The 23,911-nt window shown below is 41.4% G+C and overlaps 1 protein-coding gene across 4 annotated transcripts in view; it reads left to right on the top strand.

Moving 5' to 3' along the window:
• Positions 1 to 23,911, top strand: part of EPHA4 (EPH receptor A4) — a 72,103-nt gene that overhangs the window by 32,796 nt on the left and 15,396 nt on the right. For 2 of the 4 annotated variants that reach the window (XM_073674619.1, XM_073674620.1), the window contains exons 5-13: positions 2,417 to 2,752; positions 12,855 to 12,979; positions 13,631 to 13,790; positions 14,739 to 14,850; positions 18,885 to 18,943; positions 19,061 to 19,207; positions 19,296 to 19,481; positions 21,194 to 21,255; positions 23,387 to 23,596. In XM_073674619.1, the coding sequence (XP_073530720.1) occupies positions 2,417 to 2,752; positions 12,855 to 12,979; positions 13,631 to 13,790; positions 14,739 to 14,850; positions 18,885 to 18,943; positions 19,061 to 19,207; positions 19,296 to 19,481; positions 21,194 to 21,255; positions 23,387 to 23,596 (1,397 nt within the window). The remainder of the gene's footprint in view (positions 1 to 2,416; positions 2,753 to 12,854; positions 12,980 to 13,630; positions 13,791 to 14,738; positions 14,851 to 18,884; positions 18,944 to 19,060; positions 19,208 to 19,295; positions 19,482 to 21,193; positions 21,256 to 23,386; positions 23,597 to 23,911) is intronic. The other 2 variants (XM_073674621.1, XM_073674622.1) reach the window with 1 other exon arrangement.

The following is a 23,911-nucleotide window of genomic DNA, read 5'->3' on the forward strand; positions in this document are numbered from 1 at the left end:
GTGTAAACTAGAAAAGTTTCATTGGCCATGAGATATAGAGGAAACCCAAAAAAATATCCATTAAATGGCATCTGTTTTCAAAATGTACTTTGTTGTTGATGGCTACCAAGTAGTATCTTTTTGGGGCGAAAGACCTCATCGAAGCTGACAAGTAAATCCGTAATAGTACACGTTATCTAGGTGTTGGTAGCCAGTCAGACACATTTAATCATCAGCTTGTCATCACTGGAAAGCGGCCAAGAATTGGTGCCAATAGTGAACTTCTAGGCACTTTGGTCATTTAGCTCCTGGGATTTGTCCAGAACTTGAAGCGTCTAGTAAAGAGATTGATCATGGGCATAAAATCAACATTTGTTCACAGGTAATTAAGCTTGACATTGCGTTGTATTATATAACATAAGCTACAGGTTCCACCTTGGTTCTTTCTCTCTTTCAACATAGCCAGACTGGTTCCACGGTCCTCCATTTGGGGTCATTAATCATTTCCTAGGCTTGGGACATTGCATCTCAGGTTATATTATCTGAAGAAAGAGAGCTGAGATCTTGTTTTTACATCTGTCACATGCCGCTACTTTACTTATCAATCCGCAACTACTTTCCTGCCTTCTTGAAACCAAGACTGAAAGTCTTCTGATTGCCTTCTGCACTGAGCGATGAATCCTTCCCAATCACCCGTGTCCAAATGTTAATTTACCAGCCTGTAAATCTTACTTGGATAATTTAAAGTGTTTTATACACACCCCAGGTTGTCCGGAGACTCGTAAACAATTTCCATTAATGCACATTACTATTGACTGTATCTGGGCTTGAGGGATTTCTGCCCTCTGCTTAATCTTAAGTATCTGGCTGTAAAAGTGCAAAGTTGCAATTGCTCCTCTTGCATTTGCTCCAAGCTCATTAGCTGGTACTATAATTTTCACAATTTTGCTCCGATACTTCCCTAAGGAAGTGATTTTAAATGGTTGTAATCTCTTCAACCTAAACAGCTCTTTCTAATCAATGCTCATCATTACACAATATTTTGAGCAAGAAATTAATTATTTCGCTCCGGGCATATTTGGATCCTGAATGACAGTCTGTTGCCATCAAGGGAAAGAAAACAATACCACAGAAAAACTGAGCTTGGCTTCTCTTTGTCATTGCCTTTTCTTATACCTAATCCGAGCCCACGACACACACCCTCTCTAGTCCAAACTCGCCTAGCAGAGAAACAAAAAACTGTAATTTACAGGACTGTGTCAGAGTCTTTATGAGGAAATTGACAAGCTCTACAAAAACAAAATTTGACTCTAAAATTGCCTGTAAACAGAAACTGAACGACGGAAATAAATTTTGGAGGAGTAGACTTAATACCAGCGATTCTGCTAGTCTCAATGAAAGACCATGATGCAAGCCTTCAAGGTCACTTGATGAAAAATGGAAAGGTCAGCCTGGTCTTGGTGTGATTAGTATGACAATGGAAGTCTTAAGGGGATTGGTAAATTACTGATCTAGGGAAATTAGTTTTAATTATCCAAGTCCAACATTTTGTATGGTCTCTACCATCTAATAGGTTCATTCCAATTTGAAAAGACTCTACGACTACTTTAGTGTGATGCAAAAAGAAAAATCATCATTGTTAAAAAGAAAACAGACATAGCGTATCTGTCTATAATGAGAACGGTTGCCGAAAAGATGTCAACCGGCAGCTTTTTGTATAGGTCCTTCTAATATAAACATTTTCTAAACATCTATATCAATAAAGCCTCTTCTGCTGCGTTGTATGTAGATGGAAGAAGATGAGCCTCCGACATTTCTTGAAAAACAAGTGTGAAAAAAATATCATCTTTGTAGATTGCCTGAAATCACCCTGCCAGGAAAGGCACTTCTGTTTTTACTCATTTTCATGGATAATGTCAAGGTTTTATTCTCCATTTGCCTGTCTCCTCCTTGATGTTCTGCTCTACTGTCACCCCTTCCTCTACACAGACCATCTCCATTCATGTTGGAAGGGGAGGGTGGGGGTCTCTTTCTGACCCATCTCTCTCTTCAGACCTGCCAGCATCTGCGTGCCTAGTTTTCCGCTTGGCTGCCCCTGTGTTCAGAAGCTGCCTGGGCCTCGTCCCACATACCAATTACTGACTTTTTGCTTTCTGAGGATCTTGATTCAATGTGGCACATTTTCCCACGTGAAAGTGGACATAGCCGTTTGGAAAGGTGCCCTTTGGTGTTAAAGATGGGGAAAGTAGTGCAGCGGTGTTAGAGATGATGTTTCTTCATTTTAACCATATGTAGTATAATAGTATATTTTGCAACATTAAATGAGGCATGTGTTGTTTTAGGTATATACTTTCTACCTGTGTGTAGATGGTTCCCGTTCAATGCACCATGCCTAATCTCATTTTTGGGATGTTTGACATCTGCTTTTTTATTTTAGGACCACCATCAGCTCCTCAAAACCTCATTTCCAATGTCAATGAGACCTCAGTAAATTTGGAGTGGACGGCTCCACAGAATACAGGTGGACGGCATGATGTCTCCTTCAATGTAGTCTGTAAGAGGTGCGGTGCTGACCTTACTCGCTGTCGGCCGTGTGGTAGTGGAGTTCACTACAGTCCCCAGCAGAATGGCTTGAAGACATCCAAAGTCTCCATCACTGACCTTCAGGCTCACACTAATTATACCTTTGAAATTTGGGCTGTGAATGGCGTTTCCAAACAGAACCCTAGCCCGGACCAGGCTGTGTCTGTTACCGTTACAACCAACCAAGCCGGTAAGTGATTGCCTTAATACATATAAGTAAGCAGTGTAATAACGACTTGGATAGGAAACAATCAATGATTAATATATTGACAGTAGGACGGAGTGGTTCAGAGCTTAGAACGTGCTCTACTAATGGGCCAGGTGTGTAACATTCACCCCCTCCACCCCATCATTAAACAAGGGCGGTTTAGATATTCTCACTGTCCTATTGTCTTAGATGCCATGTGAAGAAGCTGGAACATTAGGCAGTCACCAGCTTGCACCATGTGAAAGTCTGCAGCCGCTTTTGATTTTAATATGCAAAGGAAGCATGCTGATTTGAATATGCAAATATTTCATAATTCATTTGTTTTTTTTTATTTCCATGGACAGTGCATTTAACCATCAGGAATCTTATTTTTCTTGATCAAATTGTGACAGCTTCAAAGTCTGAATGGTGTTGCTCTCTGACAGTAACTCCGCAGGGAGGAAGGGCAACGTGGGGGGACTCCATTCATATAACAATTTGGGACATCACAATGCGGTCCCTGAATAAATTTTTTAAAAGGGAACTTGTCACTTGATTTGGGGCCACTAAACCACTAGCATGGCATTATGCAGCTGGGGTTTTGCTTTCCGAATACGCCAATGTCAAAATCAACCGTTTCGCCAATAGTTACAAAAAGAACTTATAAATTCCAATGAGATGAGTCCAAACCTCCCATCCAGGGCCACCAGGCGCATGCGTACTCCACAGATAAAGCAGAGGACAGTACATTCTGCTTTGCTGTGCATACGCAATGGCATTTTAGCAATATATACAATAATGTGATGCCCAACACTGCCGAACTAGAGATCTGGACTAATCTTATAGGGTCACGTGACAGTATAAAAAATCGTTCAAAGTTGCATCCATAAAAGTTGGACGATTTTTTTCTCACTGTCATCCATGTGCTGTCTGTATACATCCCGTTTTTTTACTCAGCAGCTATTAATCATTTACAGGACCATTTACAGTTTCCTATGTTAAAGAACTGAAATGTATCCATAACAATCGCATGCTATACTGATGATCCTTATGGGATCCAATCTTTTTCTCGCATCCATAGACTTTAAGGCTGGGATCACACAAGCGTATAAAAAAATCGGTCCGAGTTTCATCCGGAAAAGTGGGATGATTTTTTTTCTCTCTTGTCATCTGTATACAATCCGTTTTTTTGCTGAGCAATTAATAATCTTTTAAAGGACCATTTACTTTTTCTCATCATAAAGAATTGTAATGTATCCATAAAAATCGGATGCTGTACTGTGGCTCATTATGGCATCTGATTTTTTTTTCACGCACCCATCTGATTTCGGAGTGAAATAGCAGCATGCTGCCATTTTTGTTTCTCATGCCAAATACAGCTGAGAAAAAAACGCAGATCCGCACTGCCTCATTGAATAACATTGGTCCGAGTACAATCCCTTTTTTATAGGATTGCACCCGTCTGAGTTTTACACTCATCTGAGCGAACCCTAATAAATGAGTCTCATCCAATTTTCAGAGAAAAAACATGCGATAGCACTTGGACTGTAAATACAGTTGTGTGAACAAGCCCTTACTCCGCATTTTAGGAAACCTGGACTGCAGCTACATACAGGGCTTAGTAACGCCACGTCTCGTGAGAGGTTCCATTGAAGATTGTTTCCAATTAAAGTTGGATTAACAATGATTGTTTATAGCGAGTGATTGCAAATCTGTGCCCCCAACTCTCACAAGCCACTTATAGCTCTATATCCGCTAGGACCCCCCTTTAAGTCCCAGGTATGTCTGCACCCCCCGCTATTCCGCCCCTGATTACAATGACAGTCCATATTTTGGTTACGCAGTAGGAAAAGTCACCCTCGGTTTAATGACAATACAATTACAAAGTTAAACTATGCGTTTCCATAAAGATGATTTGTGTGTTTAGATAGGGCCGGGGAGTCGGCCTGCACAAATAGTGGAGTGAAATAGTGGATTGTGATCACAATCCATCACCCATGAAATGTAGGAAAGTAAACCAGATGAGGACGGCAAAGAAAGACTCTCTGTTGCTCCCCTCGGTTTACGAGGGGGGCCTCTCTGCTGAATACTATTTCTTTTTAAGGTCTCCGCAGTCTTGGCTTTGCCAACAGACATAAACAAAACACGTTTGGGATCAGTTACCCAAACGAGTCACCTCTTGCTCTTTCCCTCCATCACATCACAGCTTGCTGGACACAGGATACGCCAATTAGCACCGAAAGTGTGTAAATAAATTGAACAAGCCTTTTTCCTCAGAGAGGCGACAGATAGTTTTAAACAGCTGTCGGCTGCTCGATGCGAGACCTTCTTAAGAAATATGCCAAACACAGTGATGGTTGCATTGTTCCTATGGTGGGTTGTGAAATTACAAAACTGTATAATGACACAGACAATCACCACGCTAATTGCCAGCCTTTCCAGAGCACTTTTTAGCATCCCCAGATGCACCCAATGGTGTGTTTTCATTGGTGCCGGGCCTCTGTTCAGCTGCTGCATTGTGTGTAATGATGCGGCATCATCGGTATCGGCAAGATCCAGCGAAAGGAAATGAATGTTATAACAGATGTACGAAAATGTCTTTCCCAAATTATGTCATTTGCTTGCTTTATATGATACTGTAGTTAAATGCTTTGTGCCCAAGAAGCATGGCGACATGCACAATCTTTATGGCTGCCATGATCCGCTGCCATGATCACACAGTGTGCCACGTGTAATAACCCAGATCTGGACCTTATTGCAGACATATTCTTCTATAGAAGAATTGTGTGATCATCTCATGATGATCAGGCACATTCCGACTAGACTGTCTCCAGACTCGCTCAATACACTTACATTGGGCAAGGCCACACCTGTCTAGTTGGCACGTGACTGCTTTTATGCAAATCATATACTTGCAGTCACAAGCCTGCTGCTCTCAGCGCCAGCACCGCAGAATCCTCACAGCGCACAGTGACCGCGATGGGAGGATTCACAAGTCTGCAGTCACATAGTCTAAGACCGGACAGCCCCTTTAATTCCACAGCGCTTTACGGACTTAATGCGCAATCAAAATTTCCTATCAGTATGTCTTTGTAGTATGGGAGGAAACTGGAGAACCTGAAGGAAACCATGCAAACACGGGGAGAACATACAAACTCCTTGCAGATGTTGTCCTTAGTGGGATTTGAACCCAAGACCCCAGCGCTGAACCTTAGATTATACCTGGCCGTATTCCTTAGCGTTCCACTGACAAGTGACAACAGTTATGGCTGCTAGACCAAGTTACTGCCAATATTTTTAATGAACTCTAATAATTAGCCATCTATACAATACCATATGAACCCAATGTGCAATAATCAGACTGTCTACAATCACTGTGTAAGCCACTTTCTCTAGAAGCCACTATCTGGTTAATAGGAACACCCACAAGTATGAACCCCTGTAGTCTGGGTGGAGGTATTGCCCCAAAGGTTGAACGGTGGCTCCCACTCGCTCATTGTTTACCAACACTGCCATGTTGTGGGTGATGTGCTGAAGATGTAATCACTGGCTGGTGTGATCGCTGCCTCCCGTACACTGCGTGTTATAAACAATCTGCAACGCTAATGAGTAAGACATGATACAGAAAGGCTCCAGAATATAGGACATCTGCCCCCTTCTATTTAGTGGCATAGACGAAGCTTACCAGTTTTCTTCCAGCGCCAAGAAACATTTGCTTTTCATAATTGTACTTTATTGGCTGCTTTTGAAGTAGCGAGACGTATCCTTCACAATGCATTAGACTTTTTTTTTTTTCCCCAGTGTCCTAGTTTTGTTGCTAATAACTTGCAGCTGATGACGTTTACGGTGTACTGGCGAGCACGGGGTTAACCCGCAACGTTCCGAGAGCTAAGCAGTGATTACATTGGCTTACTATTATCTGTGACTGGTTTCGTCGGGTGGGCGGCTTCTCGAAAATGAAAACTGGTGTAATGAAGACATATGCTGCTAATGGCTGCGGACTTCCACGCACCCCGCGAGGAGGCATTGAGCAGAGGGGACACTTCCTGCTCTAATATTAACGATGGCATTAGCCAGACCACCATTGTCGGCTTGTCAAAAGCAAATGTTATCACCTGCTCGGCTTTGAAAGGAAAGAGCCGTTCTGTACGGCAGGAGAAATAGCCCTGACCCCTGCAGTTTGCAGTGTGTCCCTGAAGTTAGCATTTTTCAATATTTTGGGCTATGGAACTAGAAAATTGCAGCTGTCCTCCCACATTTGTCCTTGGTAACAGGAGGAGAATTGGGGGTTTCAGGGGAGGAAGGTTACAAAAAAGAATTATGTTTCAGTTTAACGTATAAGTGGTAATTTAGTCTTTCAGCAGTTATTATGGTGCATGGCCACATTCCAGAAATCTCTAGTGGAGGTAATTTTTTTTTAAATATTTTTGGCTAGAAAGAAATTGAACACAATCATTATAATTATTCTTAAAGGGGTTGTCCAGTTACTTAAACAAACATTTTTTTTGAAAATGCTGTGAAATAATAAAACAAGTAATTCTCCCTTTACCGATCCCAGAACTACACTTCCTGGGTACCCTGCTGGTCTCTGTGCTTCCTGCTCAGTCTGGACAGACATGTGACCTCTGGAGTCAATCACTGGTTGTAATAGTGATGGGCTGGTCACTTCTTTAGTCAGTGATTGGCCGCCGCAATCGCTTGTCTATCTGGACTCGGCAGAAGCTATTAAGACCAGGAGGGGCGTGACGGGAGATTGGTAAGGTGAGTATTACCTATTTTATAAATTTATAGAATTCTCATACTTTTTTTCTTAAAATTGGCTATGCTTTTTTTTAGTTTGTTAAATTATTTTTACAAGTGTATCTTATGTAATAGTTTAAGAAACTAATGGCTTACTAAAGTTTTTAGGAAGGATCATGCAATGTGAATGATCATTGCTGAAGATGTGTCCCACCAGCAGCCATAATGTCTTCAGATGTTTGTCACCAAGCCCTTTAACATGCCGAGTACCAGAACTTAACACAGCACTTAACTCTTATTTCCCAATATGCTCTGCCTCTTTTCACTCTCCAGAAACTTTCTTTTCCCTCCCTGGAGACAAATCTGCTCTTGCGATGCCACATGATTGATTGGGGAAACAGAGGGGGCACAGAGCTGGTGTTTGAGTAATGTTAAGAAATCAGGAGGACACAAGACTAATCAAACACACAGGCAGGGCTTGTGTTTTAACAAGATGATGGATTGCACTTCTGTGTTTTCCTGTCCTGCTCCTCAACATCTACTTTACTTTAATAACTTTTTTTTTTCCAAGGGCTACACTACAATGTGTAACTATTCCCTTTACTTTAATTAATTGCTTCCTCCTGCACGTGTTAAAAAAAAAATAGATGCCTTGCGTTTATCTATAAACTTATCTGGGAATGATAAAAAGATATTTCTTAAAAGTAGAAATTATAGATGTACCTATAGCGGTCAGTTTAAAACGTCACCATTTTGAACAAAGTTTTATTTTTTTCTGATTTTTAATATTTTCTCTCATTTTTGTAATATTGGCTCAAAAAGGGGTCTGAAAATATGGCGTCAAAATTTATGTCTTCCAAATGAATGTGGTAAGTCAGCATTACAAGATACCATACATGATAAGCCGTCATTAAGGCAGAATTTAGGATACCGGAGTGAAAAAAAGAGAAATTAGGAAAGGAAATGGGGGAAGGAAGGCTCAAAGTGCTAGACGCGACCCCCATTTTTGAACAGAGTCTGTTCCTTGAATTATTCTTAGAACTGCTTCTAAGGAACACCTTAAGGGTGTCACCATGATATTGTGTTCAATCTGCAGACACCATGGTATAGACATGCAGGCAGCTGAGTAGATTGATATATAGTTTTGGGATAAAAGATTCTGTATTATTCAGTTTTATTAATTTAATTCTCTGCTCTTTCTGGGATTTGGGGTCCAGTGGGCAGTCCTTTCATTGACTGCCTGCTAGCTCTGTGTGCACACTTATACAAATAAAGCTAGCAGTCACTGATAGGACCTCCCACTGGACCCAAAATCCCAAAAGGAGAAGAGGATTAAATGATTAAAACACAAATCACACTGAACCTTTTTGTACAAAACTGTACATCAATCTTCTCAGCTCCCGCTTCTCTATAACATGATGTCTGCAGATTGGACTACATTTTCATGGTGACAGGTTCCCTTTAATTAATTTACAGCTTTATAGAGACAATAGAAAAAGAAAAATGTTGCATAAAAACTCCTAAAACAAAGTAGGCTTCAGGAGAGAAAAATCTGGGTAAGCTGGGTGCAGACGGCCATATTTAAAATCGGGCCAGTGGCGACTGTAAATTGCAGTCATGACTGGCTACATCTGAATCTCCATTTGCTTGCGCTTTTTGTTTCAGCGCTGGAGTGGTGCCACTAATCTAAGTTCCCTGACCTTAGTCTTAAGGCCCCGTCACACATAACGAGATCGCTAGCGAGATCGTTATTGCGTCACGATTTTGGGATCGCTGTTAAGTCGTTTTGTGATCGCTGGGGAGATGTCAAACATGCAGAACTTCCCAACGATCTCGGCCACCCCAGCGATCTAACCAACGATCTCGGCGGTCGTTGGGACACTTTCACACAGCAGCTATTTCAACGATCCACACCTTGATAGGAACTGTACTGTGTCAGAATGGCGTGCATAAAATTCCTTTTCCGCGCCCCCCTCATCTCCAATTGGTGGATGCTACTGCGTTCTGATTAGGTGGCCTTGGTTTAACACTGCGTCTCCGGTCAGATGGGATTTCTACTGCGTCTCCATTAAAAATGGAAACTCATTTGAGACCCCAAACAATACCCACCTCGCTAAAGATGCCTGATTTCTTCAAACGGATTCACAGCCGGAGAGCGCTGGTGGGATCTGAAAAACAAGGACGCAGTAGCGACTACCAATCGGGGACGAGGAGAGCAGAAAAGTCCAATTTATGCACGCCTACATGTGTCAGTTCTGAATCGCTAACGAGGTCGTTGATAAGGTGTCAAATACAGCGATGCACACTGCCCAGCGGGAGCGCAACGACCCAGGAATGGTCCAGGAAGCTTTGTAACGATCAGCGATCTCGCAGCAGGGGCCTGATCGTTGCTACCTGTCAGACATAACGAGATCGCTAGCGAGATCGCTATTGCGTCACCAAAACCGTGACTCATTAGCGATCTCGCTAGCGATCTCGTCATGTGTGACGGGGCCTTTATACTTACCAGCCACCATCTTCTGCTCTTCCTGTGCCACGATGCTATCTTGAAACATCAACTTCTGACTGACTGGAAGTCAGAGGTAACGGTCATAGGCTCTCAATGTAAGTCTGTGAGGCCTCATTTTGACCTCATTCTGGCTCTCGTAGACTTACATTGAGCAGTGACTTCCGATCTCCCAGCAAACAATGGAGCGATCCGGTAGGTCACAAACTGCCGGAGCAATCGGAGCGGTGTTGAGAACAGATGAAGACAGCAGCTTGTGAGTATAAGACTAGAGACAGGGAACTTAGATTAGTAGCATCGCTCCAGCACTGACAAAAACCCCCGCTGGAGTGGTGTTTTAAATTCCAGGCACAGCAATGTACAGTGCTGCTTTACAGTGAAATTTATCACAACCATGTTATTGTAATGCTATAGGAAAGATATTAAGAGTTAAAAACACGTCAAAGGAAATTTGTATTGTGGAAAGGTTTTTAGGAGTCAAAAATAACAAAGCAAGACAAGAAGTGACTGCACAAACTTTACTTTGTGGAATGTGGCTGAAAAACCAAACTAAATCTAGCGGTGAAATGGAGAGTGAAGGCGCTTAGGAAGGGATTACATAACGCGGTACAGACATGTATACACAGTAGCACAAGCAGCAGCATAAACATAGGTGGCACAGAGCGTGTGCAATTATGTGTTTGGTTATGGATTTGTCCTTTTTATTAAAAAATAATGAAAAACCTAGTCTGGACAAACCTGGGATACACCTGAATGGATGAAAGGCATGCTCCATTAGCACTAGGAATTTCCAGTAGAAGGAGGTAGCAGTTATCATGTTTTCTGTCCCTTGGCTATTCTCCTGGGCCAGAAACAGCTAGGACGGCCTCTTGTAGCATCTTTAGATTTTACGTTTTTACCACCTTTTTTGTGTTTAGCATGTTAACTTTTAGCATTCTATAAGCATCAGCAAAAAAAAGCAATTAAGAGCCTTAAGGAACATCTTAGTTGTCCAGGTTTTTACTAAAGCCACTGTGACAATCGATTTCCATTATAGGTTTATTCCCCTAAAGTCTTTCTACTGTCGGCAGAAGGTTTATTTTCCTGTCAGTTATTATTAACAAACTCCCATGAATACCGTTTTGCTGAGTATAGGGAGAGGGGAGAAAGCTGCTGCCAGACATCTTCGGCAATGACTTATCTCCCCTGAAAACAAAAAAGTGTGCATGTCAAAATCCAACTTCCTGATCCCTTTTACCCCTGACATCTGGAGGGCCCCATATAGATTACATGGAGGGCCAGTTGTGCCAATATCCTCAGGTTTGGCCAACATTAAACGAATGTGTTCGGCCTGCTCATATACCTTGGAGTGTCTGGCTAACATTGATGATCAGACATGTCACATGTGGAGCATTGTTTGGCTTGGAGTCACCGTTGATAGCCTGCCTTGTAGGTCTAGGTCAGGTTACAGGTTCCTGTCAGTAAAGCTGTTCCTCTTGCAGTTGCCTTGAGGCTGTAGAAGGTTTATTGTAGCTATTTGCTTCCTCCTAAGCATTTCTTGTCCTCATTTGTGACTTCAGTGCTGGGCCAGGACCTGTTGTAACACACAGTCCTCTGGAAACATTTTAGGACACCTGGGAGGAGGGTAGGGGTCCTGTGTTGTTGTATTGCCAACCCGCACATGGGTGCTACTAGTAAAACTGGAGTTAGGTGTTTAATTATCCTGTCTACGGAAGTCGGTGTCAGACCTGGATGTGAAATCCTAATGAAACACACAAATCAGAGCTTTGAACTCCATCATATATGTTGTGTGCCATCACTGCAGACCCTAAACCTTTACTGGAGGGTAAATGGCACGACAGCTGAATTACCCCAATAAAAAGCGCAGACCTGCTATTCTGAGCTCTTCAAAGACTCCAGAAATGGTGCCCACTTTAGACTTGTTACAAGCTATTTTCTGTGTTTGAGACTTGACAGATCTTAAAAATCTCATTACGAGATGCTGAGTGATAGTTCTACACAGAAGAAATGAGGATAGAAGTATTCTGTCATAGGATGGAATGGGGAATACCACTCCACTAGCTTCATACAAATGTAAATTCAATCATAAATAATGGCTTTTCTGTGTGACGTAGGTGACAGAAATATAGGATCCTCCTACAGGGTGACTAGGGTTGGTGTGTGCATGACACGAATTTCCACTGAACATAATAAAACTGGTTGATAGATTCATTGGCCAAGTCTTCTTGGTGTCCTCGAGGGTGTCACTTTAACTTCCTGCTCCTCATCACAAATAATAGCCTAATTTGTCATGGGCAGTGACCTATTGTCATACTACAGGCTTAGTATAAGAGGGATATAACAATAAAATGCTCCAACGCTAAAGCCGACCATTAATTTGCGTTAGTGTCTTATTTATTAGGCCTCACGTTGCTGATGTCACCTGGGTGTCGGGATTAGCTGCTGATTCAGGAGACCTTGTAACTATTGAGTCAGCCCTGATGTCACACACCTAATCTTAATCTTTACTTTTTATTAAAACATGTGAATTTACAAAAACTGATTTTGCATCCTATAGGTTCCCAGCCTCCTGTACGTGCAAATTAAAAAAAAAAGGAATAGACCACATCCATAATTTCACAAGGGAGGAACCCAGTGAGCACGCGAGGATAAGCTTTCTTAATTAATATCATCCCGCCTATAAATCTGCACTGCTATTTTCAGAAACAGGAATTGCCATTGTATTTTAGTAACAGGGTGGCACATAGTTGGATATATGTAATTGGTGCTCTTCTATACTTATGTGATCCTGCAACCAACAGTTTAATAGAAATGGTTTTAATAAAAATGTTTTACAAATCATATATTTGCTTTTTTCAGCTCCTTCGACTGTGACCCAGATTCAGCCTAGAGAGATAACCAGACACAGCGTGTCCCTAACCTGGCCAGAACCGGACCGGGCCAATGGGGTCATATTAGAGTATGAAGTCAAGTACTATGAGAAGGTAATATAACAATCTAATTCTTTTTATTATTATTATATTATTATTATTATTTATTTTTAAAGCATCATTCATTTCATGGTGTTGTACATGTGAAGAGGGCTACATTCATATTACATATACATTACATACATATTACATACATATTACATACACAGGTAGCACGGTGGCTCAGTGGTTAGCACTGCAGCCTTGTAGCGCTGGGGTCCTGTGTTAAAATCCCCTCAAGGACAACATCTGCAAGTTTGTATGTTCTCCCCTTGTTCGTGTGGGTTTCTTCCGGGTTCTCCGGTTTCTTCCCACACCCGAAAGACATACTGAAAGGGAATGTAGATTTTGAGCCCCAATGGGGACAGTGATGATAATGTCTGTAAAGCTTTGTGGAATTAATGGCGCTATACAAGTGAGTAAAATAAGTAAATAAAATAAATACACATTACATACATATTAGATAAATATTACATACATAAAATACAGTAAACAAACTGACCGACTCATACATGGTACTCACTGGCTTACAATCTATAGGGTAATGGGGAAGGAGACAGTAGGTTGGGGGGTTATATATGCATATCTTTGTGTCATCAATGCCTACTTTATTTAGACCGAATATATGGACCATTCACTTTATTAAAAACTTGTGTTTACCCACAGGACCAAAATGATCGCAGTTATCGCATTGTAAAGACTGGGTCCCGTAGTGCGGATATTAAAGGCCTTAACCCACTCACTGCATATGTATTCCATGTCCGAGCCCGAACTGCAGCAGGTTATGGCGAGTTCAGTGGACCATTCGAATTCACTACAAATACAGGTGAAGCTTCTTTTTAAACTTTGAGATATAGTGAAATGCTATCTATTAGGGTGCATTTACACTGGCCGATTATTGGAAACGAGCTTTCTTAGGAATGCTAATCTCCCAATAATTGCCCTATTTTATGGAGCATATTGAACATAGAGTGACTGCAGACTTGTACCGTAAGGCTGGACAACCCCATTACGTAAACTATACCTGACAAACGAGCAAATTGCTGGTTTGTCAGGTATAGTTTACGTAATGGGATTGTCCAGCCTTACGGTACAAGTCTGCAGTCACTCTGTGTGATTGCAGACCTGTGAATCCTCACATTGCATGCACTCACCAGGAGTGGCAGGCACGTGACCGCAAGTATGTGATTTGCATACATGTGGTCACATACCGACTAGACGTGCCCGGACTCAATGCAAGTTTATTGAGAGAGGCCGTACACGTCTAGTCTGAATGTGGCCAGAAGTATGCAAATCTCTTACTTGCGGCCACATGACCGCCTGCTCCTGACACTGTCATTGGAGAATCCTCACGTCGCCGAGTACATGTGGTGTGAGAAATCACAAATCTACAGTCACATAGAGTACCATAAATCTGAATAACTCCTTTAAAAATCATTGTTCTCAGCAGCACATCATCTTGTGTGAATAGGACATGCGCTGCTGAGATCACTGATATTCTATGCGCACAGAACAATCGTATTAACCTTCATTTAGTGCGCATAGAAGTGCATGGATGTGAAATCGGCCTGTTTAAACATGCTATTATATGGCCACCGATCGGTTATTATAGCCTTTGCCAGCTTACTATACATAGACCTAGTGCCCATACAAAGAAAATATATGGGGCCCATAAATGAAGGATAAACTGTATCCTCGGCATGAAATTTAGCAGCTCTCGGCTATGCGGCTTTGAATTCATTCTAATGCATTGTGTTTCCTTTGCTATTTTTAGTGCCATCTCCAATGATCGGTGAAGGAACCAGTCCTACTGTCCTGCTGGTGTCCGTGGCAGGTAGCATTGTCCTCGTGGTCATTCTCATCGCTGCCTTTGTCATCAGCAGAAGGTACGGGGTTGGAATTGCCAATTTCAGCCTTTAAAATGAATAGTAAAATAAAACATTGTAAACCATTGCTAAATTATTCATAGGCTGCTGTGTTGGGAAAATCTTCAGAGATTGTGATGAAAACAGTAAGTCACAAAACTACAACAAAACCATCTTCTGCTTCATTTTTTATTCTATTTGCTTGTTTGCTTTCCCAATGAAAACACCCATTACTTTTTGCTTTTCCCAAAGAAAACAACATTACTCCTCCCTATTGGGATCTGCCGGATGTACGGAAGTCAGAGCAACAATTAGAGAAAAAAATTAGATAATTCAGGAAAGCAACAGATATTAGCGTAGTAGTGTTACAGTCTAGTAGCCGAACCGGTTGGACGAGAACTCGCCTTTTACTTTACCCATTTTATTGTATTCATATTTTTCATTCATAAGGAAAGGAAGTTTTTTGAGAAAGTATGTTAGACATTTTTAGAGTTCGGAGAATGCCTATTTTTGCTTTTGTCTTTCTCTTTTGTCAGTACTTTTCCTTTTCTGGGTGGAGTTCAGACCTGAAACAAAGACATATTCTGTGATTAGCATCTAAACATAGCATTCTCAGTACAAACCCCTACCAAGATCTTTGATCTCCCCAGCACGAGAGCAGCAGCAAAAGCACCCCGCGGTTTAAGCATGATGTCTGCAGCAGGAGTCCCGCTTCAAATGGAAAATTAATTCCACTAATTCCCGAGATCTCGATTTTATGTTATTTGAGCATCTACCAGTATGCCGCCACTCTATCCAAATGTTTTTTTTTCTTTTTAAAAGGGATGTGTAGGTGGCACGTCTGTGTTTGAGGGCTGCGAGGTGACAAAAAGCTACTGATGCCGTGTAATCAGAAAATCATTCTGATCATTCTGCCTAGGTTGTACTTCATCAGGTCTCCTGCGGTTTATCATTCTCTGAGGCTGTCAGCACGGCCACTATTAATGCCTGTGTAGAGGGTGGGCTCGGGTCGATAGAAGGCCATCGGTGATTGGCTCTCAATGGATCACTTTATAGAAAAATGAAACGCCGACCCTTTGGACTTTCATTGATTCTTCTGTAGTGTCGGCCATAAAGCTGTCTTAGGGAACGCAGCCAAGGAAACCTGAAGCTGACAAGCTAACGTCTCCTAATGGGGATTCAAACTGCTTTTTTTTTTCCCTTTTCCAATTGAACACATAGAAAGATGCGCCGCGCTATGTGGGTTGAAAATGTTCAAATGCCTTCTTTTCTTTGTCGGAAGTCATCAAGCTTATCAAGGATGCATTTTTTTTTAGCTATATGATCTGATCTGTTTAAATGAAGACTATAAACAAAGGGGCAGGTCCTGAATCCAATCCTCAATTGCAGATGTCATAGTGAAATGACAGGAATGTACATCTGAATGCACGAGAAGCATACCAATGACATTCATGGTATAATGGAGGAAACTGCTGGGAATGCAACCTAGTGTGGACTAAAAAGGACTATTCATAGGATCCTTTCTGTCCCACTGAGCTCACAGCCTGCCATGGTCACATAGTTAGGGAAATATGCATTCAAGGGGCCTCTCTGTCTTTCTAAGCAACTTTGGCTATTGCTGATTTCTGGTCCGAATTTCTTTACAGGAACTTTCGGCAAGTTGCTAACGTTGCGTCCTTTCCAAGCTGGACTGTTCTGATATTCCTGAGCACTTTAATGAGGTTATGTAAGCAATTGACAGCGAGGAAGGCAGATGGTGTCTCTGTAGTTTCATAGCAGCTTGGCACCTCTGTACATGGCTTCAGTCTCTTCATTTCCAATGCTGCTTTTTGAAGGGTGTTTTTGGCTTTATAGCTTTCATCGAGCAGGCTTCCTTTAGGGTGGAAGTGAGTCAACCTGTTTTATGCCGTTATTACATTTTCTGCCGTTAAGCAAATGTCTGCTGAAAGTAATACTTGTTTAATCAGTCTCCAAAACGACTATTCTTCTCGCAGCATCATATGACGAATCAGTAGGGTGTGGATATCTTCTATCTAGATATGGACAGAATTGGATGGGTATCACATGTGCACTTGTTTTGTCTCCGTTGACTCTGTGCCATCAATATCAGTCATTGAAGGTCTGATCCAGGCTGACCTGGCTGATACACGCACCTATTCTCATTGTCCACATATCTGATATTTGAGGAAGACATCTCACACTAGGTTGCAGTTCCACAATGCAGGCCTTGTCCAGCCTATGGAGAAATCCTATGGGAACAGTTACCTCTTGTTTGACCCTCTCACCTGTAGTGATTTATGGAGGAGGGGAAGAACTGGCCATCTCTCCACTATTGTGGACTTGAAATCCTATCATCCCCTCTCACCATGACTTTTGTTCTTTTCATTTCATTTAACGCTGACCACATAACGTCAGCTTTTCCCATGGATCGCTTTATTTTTTTTCTGATGAAGACCTATATAAGACTTTTCCAAGAAGGAACAATGATATCCAGCAGTGTCCCCGATAGTACATAGGGAATGAAAGGTCGCACAGGTGACCAGACATGCGTGGGGAAAGGTTTTATGGCAAAGCTATCATTAAATGCTCAAAGCCTTCAATTAGTATTTATCTGTAATCCTGTGTTCTTTAGACAAAACCCCCATAGATACAATATAACCACCGATTGTCGTAATTACCTGTCTTCATGTAATCCCAGTTCTACCTAAATTTCTGTCTAAATGTTATCCTCACAGATGTAAACAGGATATTAGACAAGTAATCTAATTTATAAATCCATGTGTCTGCTCCAACAGTGTCCTTCAATGCGTTTATACCTCTTCAACAAGTGCAATTTGTATGTGTGCAAAATAACAAATCTTGTCTGCAACAATGTCCCACATTAATTTGTAGTACAATATTCCATAGAAAATTTTGATTCTGAAAGGCAACCAAGGCTACGTTCACACATCGCGTGTTTGCTGCATTTTTTGTTGTTGTGTTTTTTATGCAAATTTTAAGCTGTGTTTTACAGTACCAGCAAAAGCTTTGAGATTTCAGAAATCTCATGCACACACATTGTTTTTTTTTTCCTGACTGAACTGGAAAACTACTGCGTTTTTGCAAACTGCAGCTTGTCACCTCTTTCAGCGTTTTTTCACCCATAGAAAACAATGAATAAGCGTAAAAATGCAGCAAAAAACGCAGATATCAGTTGTTGTTTTTTTTATCAGCAAGCTCAAGAGACAAATATACCTGATAAAAACACAGCAAAACATGCCTTTTGTAAGCAGCTTCTTTACTGCCAAGAAAGCAGGTTTTGCCTGCAGAAAAAAGCGCACCAAAAAGCAACGTGTGAACAGAGCCTAAAGATTTTTGACAAACCCATTGGGATGTACTCATTTATGCTGAGTGATGTGTTTGTGTGTATATATATATATATATATATATATATATAATATATATATATATATATATATATATATATATATATATATATATCCAAGACATTTTTACTGTACTTTTAAAAAAGAAAATTGCAAATAGTTTGTGATCTGAGAGTTTGAGAATTAAAAGGGTTCCCACTACCCGCACAACCTATTTATAAATGAATTAGTCCTCCTTGTAAAATTAAAAATAACATATACTCGCCTCCCGCACCAGCGCTGTACCACCCATATCAGCATCGGGTCTCCTGCGGTTCACAGGACATTGTTATGCCACGTGAGCACTGCAGCCAATCATCCGACACTATTTGGCTGATTGGTTGTAGGGCTCACGTGACATAATAATGTCACAGGAGCCCTGAGAACACTGATATTGCTGGAACAGCACAGGTGTAGAAGTGAGTGTATGGTATTTTTATTTTACAAGGTGGGATTTCTTATTTTATATAGGGGTAGTCCAGGTAGTAGACATCCCTTTTAATAAAGTTCTATGTGGACTTTTAATGTTACCATATTGATACAAATAAAATACAGATAATTCCAACTCTAAAAAGTAAGATTATATTGATACATGTTGTTGTAACAGTATTATGTGCATGGTTCTGATGGTTTCCTTCTTTATACCCTAAGGCGGAGCAAATACAGCAAAGCTAAACAAGAAGCCGATGAGGAGAAGCATTTAAATCAAGGTAAAGGTTGTTATATGGAACAAATCGCAGTATCATATATCACATATAATGTACGGCATGACTATTTCCGGAATGTTTTCTTGTTTCATAACATTTTTTTTGCTTTGTTTCATTCAGAATATGGAATTGACCTTCTGAGTTACTTTCCAGGAGTGAAGACCTACGTAGACCCTTTTACATATGAAGACCCCAACCAAGCAGTGCGAGAATTTGCTAAAGAAATTGATGCTTCTTGTATCAAGATTGAGAAAGTAATTGGTGTAGGTGAGTACACACATCAAACCCTATGTTGACAAGACTGTCAACTTTGATCTCCATATGGTAAATGTTAACCCCCTTTTCTTGCCTACAGGTGAGTTTGGGGAAGTTTGCAGCGGTCGTCTTAAAGTTCCAGGAAAAAGGGAAATTTATGTGGCCATCAAGACATTGAAAGCCGGGTACACGGATAAACAGAGACGAGACTTCCTCAGTGAGGCCAGTATAATGGGCCAGTTTGATCATCCGAACATCATTCATCTCGAAGGTGTCGTCACCAAATGTAAGTGTTATGTAACCTCACTACTCCATATTAGGCCTCATTCAGACCTCTGTTTTTTCCGCATACGAGAAAATCGGATGGATCACTATGATCAATGTTTGATGGTATGATTGTCTTCTGATTTTTTTTTTTTTATGCTGTGAAGTTAAAAAAAACAATTTTTCCACCTTCTACATTCTGACAGTGAAAAACGGACTGCACGATTTATTCACGGACGCGTCGACTTACATTGCTGATTTTGATCCGATGCTCAAATCAAAATCGGACACGTCTCTGATACTTTCCTCGGGCCACTTGGTCCGAGGTAAAAATTGGACATGTAAGTAGCCCAATAGACTATCCCCAAATTACGGATAGCACTCGTGCACAAAAAATGGACTTCTGAATGAGGCCTTAATTACACAGATATGCTGCGATGCTTGATGGGAGAATACACAACCAACTTCTGAGATTGAGTCCGCAGTTAGTGCTGAGTGTTAGAGAGCAGACAGCATTCATTGTAGGCAGGTGACGTGATCAGGATCACTGGTAATACAGCAGGGATGATATATTCTTTAGATTGCCGTGCAGTTGTCTTCTGCAGTATTAATGGATATGTGTCCTGCAGATATTCCTTCAATTTTCCATGAATATTCATAAGAGTAATAGATCATCCCACAATGGATATAAAATCTTACTGTGGAATGACAGATGGCACTGCTACAGCGTTACCTAAACAAGAAGGACTCGGATATCCATCTTAATGTCAGAGGAGTAAACACGCCTTGGAAGTGATACCAAGAGTGCCGCAAGGAGAGGCGCATGTAGGACACATCACAGGGTACTTTGAGGTTAGGACTGGTTAACGTATAGGCAGATGGCTGCAGCTCTTCTCATTTTTGGATAGAAGAACGAAAACATGATCTGTAGCTTAACCTTCCTTGGCACCCCTTACTGTAACACTGATCCCATCAGTGGCAATGGATGGCACATCTCAGGGAAAGCAGCTTTTATTAAATCTCATTACTGTCATCTGCTGCGGCAAAATACTTTGAAAGTGCTCGGCACTGCTATCAAATGCCTTCTTCATTTCCAGCCCAATAACTGTTTAATGCAGACAGTACAGCCCAATTCTTCCTAGCAGCTAATGGGTTGTATGGACTTTTTATGATTCCCATCTGTTATTTCCACCTTGCTTTATCCCTAATACCAGTGCTTTGGCTCCGGTGGGATGGCAGCATGTTGTAGTTATGTGCATGAATAACAGACTGAGTGGCTAATTTTAGTATTATTCATTGCGAGGTGTGAATGTTGTGCGATGCTGGTCCTAGCTTTTCTCGTACGTTCCAAGCTCCTGATTTAGATTCCAGCAGTGTCTTATTATCATCTCCGTGACTTATGAAACCATAAAATCTGAATAAAGCCCTCACATGCGCAGCATTAAAATATGCTGCTGCTCTAATAGCTGCAAGAGGGGAGAGAAAAAATAAGTCTGCTGCGTGAAAAATAGTTCTAAGACTGAAAAGTGCTTACATTTCCATACACATTTAGATGGTAATTATGCAGAGAAACAGACACCCACTATGAACCTGTATTCATGTCTCAGACTGGGTCATAAATGCTTTGAAATAACAGTACTACTGACAGAAGAATGATTCACCTGAATGTTCTTGTATGTAGGACGTTCATTATACATTATTTATATGATAATTAATGTTATATTTGTGTTTTAGGCAAACCGGTCATGATCATCACTGAATACATGGAGAATGGCTCCTTGGATGCCTTCCTTCGGGTAAGTTGGGAAATGAGGTTTAATGTAGATAAATGTAGAGTAATGCACCTAGGATGGAGTAATCCTATTGCTGCATATACAGTAAATGGGAGTATACTCGGGAATACAGAACAGGAGAAGGACTTGGGTATTCCGGTTACAAGTAAGCTGAGCAGTAATACTCAATGTCAAGCAGCAGCCGCAAAAGCAAAGATGATTTTAGGATGTATAAAAAGAGAGAGAAAATCCCGCCAACCCAACGTATTGTTACCCCTTTATAAATCACTTGTGAGGCCACATCCAGAATATGGGATCTGGTTTTGGGCTCCACATTTTAAAAAGGATATTCAGAAGTTAGAGCCAGTTCAAAGGCGGCAACTAGATTATTACAAGGGATGGAAGGGCTCTCATTTGAGGAGAGGTTGGAAACGTTGGGCTTGTTTATGTTAGAAAAAAGACGCCTTAGAGGATATCTCATTTATATGTATAAACATATGTGTGGTCAGTACAAAGGACTAGCACATGACTTATTCCTTCCAAAGACCATACCAAGGACCAGGGGCCACTCATTACGGGTGGAAGAAAAGTGATTCCGGCACCTAAACAGGAAAGGGTTCTATACGGTCAGAGCAGTCAGACTGTGGAATGCCAACCACAAGAGGCAGTAATGGCCGACACTATAACCGCTTTCAAAAAAGGGCTGGATGATTTCCTCGATACACATAACATTGTGGGTTACAGTTAAATTAGTGACAAAATGTACAATTGGCGGAGGAAGGGTTAACTTGATGGACCGAGGTCTTTATTCAACCTTACGTAACTACATAAGTTGGAGAACATTGCAGAAGTTTAGAGAGGGGGTTGACTTTACTCTCTGGCATGGGTGATACTGGTATATACCAGTGCTGCATTTGGCACATCACCTATATTCTTTACATGCCAGGCCACATTACCCAAGCACCACTGGGTGGCTGTATTTAAGATCTGTAATTAAGGTCCAAGAAGACCTCAAACTCTGTTTAATTACATTGTGTCTCTCACAAACCAGACAATTTTTATGACACGTTCTGGTAAAAGTCATTATTTTTAAGGGACTTGATTTTTTTTTTTACTTGTTACTACTTGCCAAATCTTGGCTCAAGACTGACCTAGACACCTTGAGTGCGGCAAGGCTCCGGTTCCAGCTCAGCACTGAATTAATGACAGGAAAGTCACAAGCATGTGATTAAACTCCCATTAAAGTCTGCACTTCAAATAGTTACACCCCATGAAGTTTTAACCCCTTAATTATGAAAAAAACAATCATTATTTACCTTGGCCTTGTACAAAAAATGGCATTGACTGAGTCCTAATTCCCTGTTGGGTCTACAGTTTTTTTCTGGCTTGTTACTGTACATATAATAAAAGTCCAGTTTTAACAATAACTCTGAATATTGCACAGACGTATGCTGTTAGACTCTTATGGTACCAATACACATGAGATGCTCGTACGGCCAAAAGGTGTCTTTCCCGATTCCCCCATACCTGTAGATCCGTTTCTGGCTTATCATTCATCCCTGGTCATATTGAAAGGTTTGTTCAATGGATTGGACTTTGACTTATAGGGTAGCCACCTCCCCTAAGTGGTACTTATGAGATAGTTTCTTTTATGCTGAGACAGAGCTAATTTGCATACTTTTCTCCCATGAAGCATTGCTCGTCAGACTCCATACTCTGCTGCTCTCTTTAAGGAAAACCCCAACACCCTCCCGAGGACAAAAGGATCAGGCATCCAAATCCAAATTGCTCAATCCTGCTTTTCCCCAGCATCCTCTGTCAGGAGAGAGTAAGAAGGACCCCATACACATCAGATGTGTAAAATTAAAGAACTTGACCCACTCTAATGTGTATGGGGGCCTTAAAGGGAACCGGTCACATGAAAAAACGCTGAAACCCGAATGCTGCCGGGAGGAATAACGTTCATTTCCTCCTGGCAGCGGGGCTCTAAGTGCTGGAACCGGGACGGTTCAGAAGACTATTAACCTGCAGATTAACCCCATATCTGCAGGTTAATAATGTGACAGGTTCCCTTTAAGACATATACAATTAAACATGGTATAAACTATCTGCTCTTATGTGGGTAATATATAAGTAATGACTTTTTTTCTTTCAGAAGAATGATGGCCGGTTCACAGTGATCCAGCTGGTAGGAATGCTCCGTGGTATTGGTTCTGGCATGAAGTATCTCTCAGATATGAGCTATGTACACAGGGACTTGGCTGCTCGCAACATCCTTGTCAATAGCAACCTAGTGTGTAAGGTGTCGGACTTCGGAATGTCCCGTGTTTTGGAGGATGATCCAGAAGCCGCCTATACCACCAGGGTAAGTCAGAAATGGGAGAAGCAGACGAGGCCTGTATTGCATTGCACTGTACAATCTGACACAGCATATGGTCACAGTTGGAGGCTGTGGGCAGAAGCAGAAGAAGCGGAGTCTTATGTATTACTTTCACTTGCCACTAAAGCTGGAGCGAGCAGATCTCTGTATAATTACTGGCAAGGCATCTAACCTCACATATCTCAATGTGCAAAGCCTTGTTACTGCACCGCATTCCTGAGTCTCCATGTCTTACAGTTTATATAAACAGCTTGGAGCCTAACAATAAAAGTATCCGAGCAGGAGGGGGATACGGGACGG

Source organism: Phyllobates terribilis, unplaced genomic scaffold (assembly GCF_046119375.1).
Source record: "Phyllobates terribilis strain yellow unplaced genomic scaffold, ASM4611937v1 Scaffold_3__8_contigs__length_932513732, whole genome shotgun sequence".
In the NCBI taxonomy this organism is placed as follows: Eukaryota; Metazoa; Chordata; class Amphibia; order Anura; family Dendrobatidae; genus Phyllobates; species Phyllobates terribilis.